Source organism: Botryllus schlosseri, chromosome 12, assembly GCF_051294905.1.
Source record: "Botryllus schlosseri isolate E-star chromosome 12, Bs_hap1, whole genome shotgun sequence".
NCBI classification, from domain to species: Eukaryota; Metazoa; Chordata; class Ascidiacea; order Stolidobranchia; family Styelidae; genus Botryllus; species Botryllus schlosseri.
The window spans coordinates 13,035,958-13,047,677 of NC_137247.1; the positions used below are offsets into that span (position 1 = coordinate 13,035,958).

Here is an 11,720-nt window from a genome sequence, read left to right on the forward strand (position 1 = left end):
ACACCGCATTGCGTCTCGTCATCGCATTGTAAGTTATGTGTGCCTTGCTCAGGTGAAAATATAACTCTACGGCAAGGGCGGGCAACATACGGCCCGCGGGCCGGATCCGGCCCGCGGGGAGTTTTCCGTCTTACATGATAATGTGACCCGCGGCCCCAGTCTGCCGAGATTTCCCATTACTTGATTACTACGTCAAATTTTAGTGACGGTATGTTATTATATACGTGTATGCACACTGCACAGTGCACAGGCTTCGAGAGTGGAGCTTACGCGTAAGTTCGTCGAAGCGAGAAGACTTGCAGTATCGGCATATACGATGTACTCAACCCTAATGTTGCTTGTGGTAATCATGGTGTTTGTCGACTACAATGGTCATTTACACCAGGCTGATATTTCTTATTTTTCATTCCGTAACCGCCGACTTGTAGCACGGCACACTTCCAGGCTTTTGTAAGACCGTAGGGTTACCATATTTTGGAAATCTGAAAATAGGACACTTTTTCAAAATTTACAGACTTGCAAAATCGGAGGAAAATCCTGAAGTAACAATAAATTTTTCCCACTTGTTGGTCGGTTGACTAAAAAAAATGTCAACTTTCTCGCTCAGCGCCCAAAATACAGTTTTTCTTTCACATTATCAGTTGGTTGACTTTTAAAAAGGTCAAATTTCCTGCTCATCTCCAAAAATGACCGCTCGAGCGTTACTTCAGTGCTAATTTACTGTATCTCAGTCGATTTTACCATATATTTACCCAAAATTCTCGAAAGAGGACAAAATCTCAAAAAAAGAGTACATTTTGGGCGTCCTCCGAGGACAATTAAAAGTATAAAAAGTAGACAAATCCTCTTAAAAGAGGACGTATGGTAACCCTAGTGAGACACCGTTATACCAGGGGTCGCCAACTCAAAACGGGTCGCGGGCAATAACTTTCCAAATTTCGTAGAGGACGCGGACCGCATGAATTCAATATCGAGATCAACCAGGCTAATGAGTTGATATCTTGGTAAATTAGGGGTACCGGGGTTATCGAACGCCTTGTCCAGCGGCATATGCACATCATGCACTCATGGTATGCATATGCGCAGATCGTGTGTATGTATATCATGAGTCGGTGTATATGCCGCAAAAACATCAAGGACAAAAATAAACTACGTCCTTTCCTTTCCTTTCCTTTCCTTGAAATCTTAATTAAGGATTGCACCGTGTGTTGACTGATCAGATAGAAGCAGACATGGCGGCGCCTGTATGACACTGCTATTCTCAAATCCACATTGTCTTCGTCACCATCGGCGAGAAATGGCTTTGAAGTGACATTGCTGTCGTTCAAATACATTCATTAAATACGATTTATTCCTTGTATAATTGGATAAATGGGCAAATAATGTATCGACTCAGCAATCCGGCCCGCCAAGTAGGCCTACTTAATTTTCCTGTATCCGGCCCGCCGACTGGAGAAGTTGCCCGCCCCTGCTCTACGGTTATCATTGGTGATTTTCATCATTTAAACCAGTCTTAACCAGAGGTTGTCAAAGTAATCACTGTCGCTACTCAAGTGGAAGTAGAAGTAACGCCGAAATTTCTTAGGAGTGGCGGTTGACAAGTAATTAAGCAAGTAAGTAGGTAGGCTATTCTACGCCTATTTTGGCCAAGAAAACTGTCAAGTCGAAGTAGAAGTAGTCTAAAATCAAAACTACTTAATAAGTAGTGCTAGCATGCAAAATCTACTTCAAAAAGTAGAAGTAGGTACTTCGTTACTGACCACCTCTGACACCTTATCTAACCCGCCGAACAATTACGCTAGTCTGCCAGCCTTTGTGATGGTCTGATGGACCGGACATAATAGCATGCGACACTTGAGCATGTGGGTAAAATTGTGGGTTAGGGCAGGTGCGGTTTAGATCAGGGGTCTCAAAATCAAATTTGCTCGCGGGCCAATTTCCTGGTTTTTGATGGCTCGCCGGGTCGCAGCACCAATATATACGGGTATTCAATGTATTCCCAAGTAAACCTTATATTTGACAGCTTTACCTTTCAGATTGGCATTTCACACACATCGTGGAAATGTGATTTATTATGAAATCACACCTGGACGACAAAAATCACATTTGTATTTGAATAAAAATTTTGTTGTAGCCTACTTGGCATAGTTTGTCAAAATAATTAGTTATAGGCACAATGTGAGCGTGCCGTGTCACAATTAGGCTATTGGTAGAATACTTTGGAATTTTGCAGACATTGATCTGATATCAGAGCATTGGAGCAGCATAGCCTAATCCGGGTTACGGGCATATGCTACTCTTGATAACGACGCTATTGATTATATCATTACTTGAGTCAAAATCAAATCAGCTTAGGCTATACCTTGATATTTATACCTTCGAATTTTGGAACAGGTCAATAACAACTCGATTATAATGATTAATGTGCGGTAGTAATAGAACTGTTCAATCTCCGAAGAATCCATTGTTTACATCTGTGAAGCGTATCGTACCTCTACATTACTCGCCACCATTAATAGGTGATAATAACATGGCTAAAAAGACCCAAGATGATGCAGGATTTAACTAGCTATACATCGAGAGGGCAACAGAATGCCAATGGTTGCCATTGCCATAGCGAACCGACCTGCTTAGATACCTCAATACGCCATGTAACGCAAGTTAGGACCTTTTGATATATTACTATTCCCCAACCGTCCGAGAGTTTGTTGCGTCTGTGGTTGTACCAAGTCACGGAGTTCCGAGTCACAAGTCCTTCTCTGATTGTAACGGCAGACCCGACTCAACTCGAGTCATTTATATTTTATCATCCATTCAGTCCGAGTTGGAGTAATTGTACAAAAGGTGTCGCCCAAGTCCAAATAACAATTCTCAGTCACGAATTATCACCGTTATTTTACCATAATAAACAGGTGATGTGACGTAATAGCTGATCTTCCACAGCATGGTTACTTTTGAAAGTGATGTGATAATGAAGATTGATGAGTATAGTTTCCGGTTTTTGGAGTAGTTTTAGAGCTAATTTGAAGTTATCAAATTAGAAAAAATATATATGTTGCATTTAAATATTGTCGAATACTTCAAAATCCCAAATGCCGCCACGACCCACGGGCCTCACAATATTATCTCCCGGGTCGCGTGTTCGAGACCCCTGGCTTAGATTGAGGGTCGGGTTAGGTTTCGGGTTAGACTATATATTATATATAAATGTTGATTTCGGGGTTGCAGTAAGTTTTGGGGTTCTGAAACCACATGCCAAAGTGACGCATGCTAAAGTGTGGCATGTTACTGATTTGTCGGTTTTCATTGTGTCGCTTGCTCATATGTCGGGTCTACCTAAGTGTTGGAGGTTTAGCTAGGCTCCTCCTCGCCATCTCATCAGTGTAAACGGTGTCTTATAAAAGCCTAGAAGTTGGCCGTGCTACAGGTCGGCATCTACGGAATGAAAATGAAGAAAATTGACCTGGTGTAAATAATCATGATGATGATATGGTAACCCTACTATTTGTCGAGTGGGCCTACCACTGATAGACGAGATACCAATAATGTCGTCACTTTACTATTCTTCGAAGTCACAATGAAATGCCTGCCTTGGCCCTCCAAGTTCCTTGTCTCGAGTCAACTCTCAAGTCGAGTCGTCAGCAAAAAATCGCAACTCGAGTTATTGCAAACCTGGCTGACACTGCCGTGAAAATGTGGGATTGTAGCACAACCTTATGGTACCGGCGAAAATTTCAACTCAATCAGAATTAGAAGTAGCGATATCCAAGAAAAGTCGAAACTACTTCAAGTGGAAATAGAAAATGAAAAAGAAAATTAAATTTAAAGGGTAGAACTGTTCGAGGGGTCGCATACTTTTGAAAGACAATCTGCGGTGGCTACATTAGAAAATTTCTAATGACGAATGACCAGGCACGTAGCCAGCCGAAAAATAAGGGGGTTTGAAATAAAAGAGGGGATCGATCTTTTTCGAATATACTAATGTAGCATCATTCATTAGGTTCAAGTACATGCGTAAATGACGATTATACAATCTGCTCGTGTTGACGAACTTACGCGTATGATAAGCTTGCCAACGAGTCCGAGAGTGTTGTCAATTAGCGAGTCCGTGATCTCTCGTGAACAATTAAATATACGCGCGCTTATCAATGCGTATTACCGTACGTAGCCTCGGCAACGATTTGCGCAAGTCAAAATGTCCGACATTTTATTTATGGCACCGATTTCAGGTGTTTCAAACCTTTGTCGTCTTTCATAACTCAAGCCTTGACACACATCTTCTGATGGTCACGTTTAGGTATTAGCGGAAATCAATTGCGCATGGGGTACGCACCCACGTCTCACGCCCACATGTTTGGGGACATTCGGTGTCATTCAGTTTCGAGATGTCACTCTTTAATCACAATCGTTAATCCGCATACACTTAACGGCATTGTCTCCAAACCATCGACAGACAGGAGCCAAAGCATGTCAGGCCCGAGATGCGCTAGGTAGACCAGCGATGGTATAGACAAGAGCCACCGCTCACCGAACCTATTGCAGATGCGATTCTTCAAGTCAGTGAAAATAGGCTTGTTGGAGACGCGATAAATTAGGTCAGCGACGATTGCAGAGCGCGCAACAATCAATGACCTCATTTCCCGATGATCTCCGGGAGATAGCGTCGCGTTACACTGTGTGCACTGTGCAGTCTGTGCACAGATGAAGGAACACGTATCTCGCTAATTGGCCACGCGCAACACTGATAAAACGACTTATTGAATTGCAACTGAATATCCTCAGAATGGCTATCCTCAGAATGGTTATTTCAAAAGTACGCGTTTCAAAAAGGGGGGTTCGACCCCTGAACTACGCACCTGCTAATGACACTACAAATAGTTAGAATATTTGAAAATATTCATTCATTCATATACATTCATACATTCTACGGAGATAGAGAGGTTATTTCACGAGATTCTTGTGGTACTAGTAAGAGTGATCAAGCTTATCCCAAACCTACATTCTTCTCTTCAAAATACGAGTTGTGGAAAGTAAAAATAGTTTTGTCAAAAAAACGGTTCATGTAGAAGTGGGGTCAGTTCAATAATATAACCCCTTGGATACTTAATGCTTGACTGCTCCGCAAGGGTCGAATTACTTCGTCAGAAACCACCTCGGTATTGATGTCGGTGCCGTAAGCCAAACGGGTCGGGAACCAATGGGATAGGGGGCCAGGTGGGATTGCATTTAAAACAAACGGTGTTTTAAAACACTTTGTTTAAAACATGTTTTAAACAGTTATTTAAACAAAAGTCTTTGAAATTTTTTTTTTAAGTTGTAAAATTATGGCATAATTGTGTAAATACTCTCCAAAAACATGTTGTATGGGCCTACGGACAATTATACCACCCAATATAGCCGACGTATAACGATATGGAATGGTTGGAACCCTCAAAATTGTCGGTTCAACATTAATAGTACATACATTTGGTCAAAGGAGCTATAATAACCCTATATTTTCAATTGTCAATGTCAATCCACTATCGACGTCACAATTGAATATTCCTGACGTCAGTTCTTTAAAAAAACATGCTTCAAATAAGGGCCTTGTTTTAAACATGTTTGTTTTAAATTGATTTTTGTTTTAAATGCAATCCTAGTGCCAGGAACTATTTTTCATTTTCAGAGGGTGTCCCAATGTCAAAATGGTCGAGAACCACTCACTCACTGTCCCAGACACAGTGGACAGTGATTTTCGGTATTGAGCACACGAACGCCTTATATCTTGGTCGATATTGCAAAATTTAGAGCATGTCTAAAATGATAACAGCATACCATAACCATTAAAATTATAAAGCAGTGAAAGCAGCAGAATAATAGCACAACAAGTGTGTTGCAGACTAAATGAGAATATCAGCCCTATCCTAGATAGCGCCAGGGGTCAAATCAGAGATGGCCCAAGGACCTAGTGAATTCACGTCACTAATGTTTAAAAATCCACTCCGGATCTGGCAAGTCATTGTTATTGTGACGTCATATTGACAGACAATGCAATAATACCTCATTTTAACGACCGCTAGGGTTACTAAAGAGTCTTCGGATTTTGGATCACGAACATATGATAACCCCAAATTATATTAAACTCGATGACTGGCTATTATATCAAATAGGCCGGCATATTCTTCAAACCACTCCGTCTGGATGGGTGGATGTGAAATTGTACATGGTGTTACAAACGTATAAACGCACGCGATTCTTGGTTGCGGCATAAAAACGGCAGAGAACCGCTGCTTTATTCAATGTTAAGGTATAATATTTGTTCAAATATATTTAACATCTATGTGGATATCACTGATAACCATCGGGCTGGCGGTGGATGTGTGAATAACCTGCGTAATAACTGGAACCAACAATAATACAAATGATATATTTCCCAGAAGCATATCTGCGCCATTTCCTCGGTATTCTCTACCGGGTAACGGCTTAAGTATCACAAAGCATTTCCTCCGCGTATCGCATCGGTAGAAGCCTCGTAAGAATATCATGAAAACTGGTTTATCGGTAGTTTTGTTTCTTTCTGTGAGTTTTGGACGAGTTTCAAACTCATTTCCGTGGCCTTTGGACACGGCCAACGTGAATGAAACAATATTGAATATAAGATATTTGATAGCGTCCGCTCCGATAAATCCTGACCCAGCGGTTGAAGCCTGTAGATCAGCATTATTAAATTTTTCCGTTGATCTGACACGCCGAGAGCGGTACGCTTTGAGAGGTTAGGCTGAATGCTGACTATTCCGAATGGTTAAGATTATATTAACGTATCAATCACATGTAGCGTTGGATTGCGATGGAAAATTGGGCAGTGGCGTCTTACAAGGCAGGATCGCGTGGTATGGTGAATATTACGAGTGCAAACGAATCAGTCATGAACGTTTCGAGGGAAAATGGTGCGCCTTGCGGATAGGAGAACAGTTAGCGTATTACGTAAGTATGTTGCTTAATTGGTGTAACTGGCGGTTGAAATTTGAGTATGTATTATATTCACTATATACGTGGAAATCCTCAGGTCAAAGTGACAAAGGGGTTGTTCGCCGGGATTTGTTTTCCGGACGAATGTTCCGAAGATTCTCTTAACTTGGGTTTGGAGTTCGTTTCAAACATGACCGGAATACAGTTGGAAGTGCGATGTCCGGTTCAGCTCACCGATTGGAGCTACGAAGACATATTAACATTGTAAGCGAATATATTCGTGTTCAAACAGTTGGGAAGCTCGATATATTCAGTTTCGTATCTGTCAGCGTTTCCAGAAATTTTGCCAGATGAACCGTTTGAAGATGTTTTGATAATTCGGATAGAGGCAGTGGTTCCCAACATGGGCGATATCAACCCCAAGTGGGCTATTTTGCAGTTTTTGGATCAAGTCACTACCTTCCAGTCACGAGTCATTTCGAGTCATTGCACATTTTGACTCGAGTCAAGTCAAGTCAATCGATTTTTAAAGGTGACTCGAGTCAAGTAGAGTCACTCGAATTTTGGAAGTGACCCGAGTCAACTCGAATCAAGTCAAGTCAAGTCACGAGTCAAGTCAGATTTCAAGTCAAGTTGCCTTTTCGAAGTATGAGGCATGATTACGTCATTGCAATTTTCTAGCTGTCTGTAATACAGATTGAGTGGTCACTGATTCCAAACCGATGAACGAATATACACTATAATATACACGCAAGAAGGCGCTGAATCGCTTACATATACGTAGAACTGTCAAACTACGTAAGTAATTGCATAGTCTCAGTTTATAGTTACCAGCCAAAATTAAGAATAGAGAAACGAATTGATGAGATGCAATAGATTACCCATTTACAAATAGATTTGATACAATTCGAGCATGCGCTAACGGTTGAGGACAATATAAACTATATTCGAATTCAATTTCAATAAACCAAGAGGTTTGGTAAAGGTAAAAGAACAGAGAACAGAAATATACATTTGGCTCTTTTATTACTTTGCTACTAGAGTTTACGACAACGTAAGCTGTAAGCTTCGATCACATCGTTTGCGGTCAATTTATTCCTGAGAGAACAATCGAGCCGAGGCTCAGTGAAACGCTCGAATATTGAACGATTGGTCGCCTTCACGGGTTACACCAGCGTTTCGCGAACAATCCGAACATATGCAAGATACAGTGAATTTTATCGACACTGATTACTTGATGACTTGAAATTAACTCGTGAATTTTGCTCCGAGTCAATCCACATTTCTGATACGTCGAGTCAAGTCAAGTCATTTTAGGAAAGTGACTCGAGTCAAGTCAAGTCATACGAAAAAGGTGACTCGAGTCATCCCAACACTGCTATTTTGAGAAACAAAGTGGCGAAAATACCAAAGTGGCGACTGGGTGCGAAATGTTGGAACGTCCAGTGAGATATATTCAATTAACACGGCTAGAAATTCACGAGGAGACCGCTTATTCTGCATATGACACGAAATAAAGGTCAACTCAACGGAAAGTAGACACGGAAGCCGGTTTTCCGAGAACCTACCACCTCGGAAAATGACCTGTTTTAGTAAATTCACCAGAGATCAGAATTAGGTGAATAACTTTCCCGATTATATGTCCCCTTTTTCGGATCCGTCAATATGGGCGAAAAATTTGTGTCGAGATTGATAAGGGGCGATGAGTCGAAAAAGGTTGGAAACTAGGGATGGTGCGAACCTCTGAAAGGTTCAGGTTCGTGTGAACGCGAACCTTTCTGAAAGGTTCTGTGTGAACGCGAACGTGAACATCATGACGTCACGGGACGTCATATTGCTAATTCCAACCCTACATTTCAGGGCAGTGATATATTAATGTACACAATACCTAGCGACGACTCGGCCACATCATGCCACAATACTGAAGTACATACTGACGTTTCAAACGAAGCCAAATGTATCAACTGGGGCAAACGAATGGCACAATAATCCCATGAAATCAATATCTTCCATCGCTTTGCCGCCAATTTCGACGAGGACTTGCAAGGGAATTTCGGCGTACGCCTTCACTGTTTAGGCCAGGCCGGACAATTTATTCGGGGTCTGAGTATTGCTACGTTGATATTTAGCAGAGTGTAAAACGGGTTTTTGCTACCGATATTACCCAATTTGCAAGTTATTCAGCAGTAGCCAACACTCCAATCGCACGGATTTGGTTTTTAAGATACAATAAACATATGAAGCCAAGATTGACCCCGTACGCCTGCTAGATTTTTTATGTCATACAACGATATCAATTTCATTGATTGGTTGAAGAAGCATCATTCGCTGACTACTACATGTGGTGTATTTCGCTCTTGATGTTGTGTGATTGCGGGTCAAGCTGACACCAGAGAGTCACTAAATATTCACAAACGGAAAGCTGGATATTTCGAGCAAACGTTTGTAACAAAGCAGCTAAAATTTTTGAGATTGCCAAGGTGCATGCTCGTTTAGTGTTGATATTTTTATGCTACCAGAGCCATTCATAGAGTGACCTGCAGTTGAAATGCAGTAAATTCCAATCAAATATGTTGAAATGACGTGAAAATTATAATATATGAAAAAAGCTTCACAGTGCAGAACCTACCAAGGTTCGTTTGTGAACGTGAACCTCTAAATTTCTGAGGTTCACACACAGAACGCGAACGTGAACCTCACGTTCACACCATCGCTATTGGAAACCACTGCAGTGTCGAGTCGTCTGTGGTGTCGCGATTCTGACACCACAGACGATGAGATTCATACAACCGACCTGAAAACTTGAATGTCTTTAAAATCACGATATTCTCATCCAGTTTATATCCGCGTCGTAAGCGTCAAGCTAGCGCATGCAGTGGTATGATCCACAGCTGCAGCACCAATGAGTGCGGTTTCGAGTCCGACCGAAGTCGACTCTAGAGTTCCAACTTAAGTATTGGAGGTTTATCTCGGCTACTTCGCGGCATCTGATCCGCACAATCGGTGTATTAAAAAAAGTCAAAAGTCGCCTCTGCACAGTCGGCAGATGCGGAATCAAAATAAAGAAAATTGGCCTGGTGTGAATGACCATTGCATTCGAAAAACACCATGAATATCGCAAACAACATAAACTTCACTCGTCGTAGCTATTCAATTGCATATTTTTGTTTTCAATTCCCTATATTATACAGGTTGATACTTATCCTTCTGGGGTTGCTCTGCGTACTCGGAACAATGGCACAAATATTTTCTGAACGCACTGCGAAAGTGAACGCAACTAGACTCTTGGATATCGACGAATCAGAACTTAGCATCACAGCACCTAACCCTTGTAAGTGACAACACTTTCGGACTTATCTTCCAACTCTGAGTGAAATGTGTTCTCAGGGTGGAACTCTCTAATTCTCCAGTCATTTTCCATGATCAGCAACTATTTCAAGCTTGTTAAAGTTACCAATGTCAGCGATCACATCGGTGCCCTCGACGGAATAAGGTTCCTTGGTATCTGCTTGGTTATCTTGCAACATACCTTCTATCTCGGATTGATGCTTTGTGGTAAGTAAAGAACCGATTGCGGATGAGCCTTAAGAATCATGAAATACTTTATGCCAATTGAGTATGTGGTGACAAATACTAGCTACAATTTGAAGGCCTGGTTTTCGCAGACAATCGAATCACAGTCCTGAGATGGCTTCGAGAAGACTGGGCGTCCAGCGTGATGCAATCCGGCGACTTTTCGGTGGATACATTTTACGTCATGTCCTCTATTCTGGTCACGTATCGTGGTCTGAAGGAGATCTCTCGAAAGGATGGTAAATTGTCGATCTGGAAAATGTATCTGGCGAGATACATAAGGTGGGGATTTTGGTAAATACCGATTGCCCAACTACCTGTTCATGCGTAGGCGATATGTATTTTGACAGGTTGACACCTTCTTATGCCATGGTGATGTTGATTTCAGTGGGTTTGAACAGCAAGTTCGCTAACGGTCCGAGATGGCCGGATTACTTCACATCGACCAAAATACTTTGCTCCAGGACGTGGTGGGCTGAACTGCTATATATAAACAACCTTTATCCAGTAGTTTCTATGGATCAGGTGGGTCGAGTTTCTGTGCGTACTGTCTCGCTATTATGAAAATCGCTCTTTTGACACTCGCTATTTTGAATGTCTTACTATACTGTGTTACTCGCTTTTAAAACGGGAGTCGTGTTCGAAAAATAGCAATATGTTTTTGCAGTGGCCGTTCTGCTCATATTCTGCTCATATTCTGTCATATTCTCATTGATTTTTTCCGAATTATGAGCAATGTTTCCTCTAAGCTGCGGATGTGCGCAAATGCGCAGTGCTGACACGTACGGTCAACGCGCACAAAAAATTCGAAGTGATGACCTTTTTTTAGGTGTTAGCACTGTTGTCCAAGAGTCTGTGCAGTGAGTTGGTGAGTGTGCGCAGAGTCGCCAAAAATTAGAGCGAACATTGATTATGAGGGTATATGACCAAACATGTCAATATCATGGAATCAAGCTGAATATATCTGGAGACAGAATGTACTGGAAGCATATCAATAATTTGCATTCTAATCGATGAAATTGTAAGGTACATAAGACAGGAATAGGGAACAATAAACAAACTATATAATTAAGTTGACACGCATGGTATTCGTTGATAGTTGTTACCTGGGTATCAAGGTTTTTGACCCCTTGCTATATTTGTGACATTGTATTCTATTGCATTGCACCGGGTGACTGATTTCTCTTCATATTTCAGTG

At 41.5% G+C, this 11,720-nt stretch overlaps 1 protein-coding gene across 2 annotated transcripts; it reads left to right on the top strand.

Annotated features, from left to right (window-relative positions):
• Nucleotides 1–6,528: 6,528 nt before the first annotated feature.
• Nucleotides 6,529–11,087, top strand: LOC145451779 (nose resistant to fluoxetine protein 6-like). 2 transcript variants are annotated; one of them, XM_080330015.1, is made up of 5 exons: nucleotides 6,529–6,751; nucleotides 6,815–7,212; nucleotides 10,140–10,503; nucleotides 10,614–10,803; nucleotides 10,872–11,087. In XM_080330015.1, the coding sequence occupies exons 3-5, from the start codon at nucleotides 10,368–10,370 to the stop codon at nucleotides 11,083–11,085; spliced, it is 540 nt and encodes a 179-aa protein (XP_080186141.1). In that variant the 5' UTR covers nucleotides 6,529–6,751; nucleotides 6,815–7,212; nucleotides 10,140–10,367; the 3' UTR covers nucleotides 11,086–11,087. The 2 variants fall into 2 exon arrangements, with proteins under 2 accessions (XP_080186141.1, XP_080186140.1); XM_080330014.1 differs by having other exon boundaries at nucleotides 6,529–7,212.
• Nucleotides 11,088–11,720: the final 633 nt, after the last annotated feature.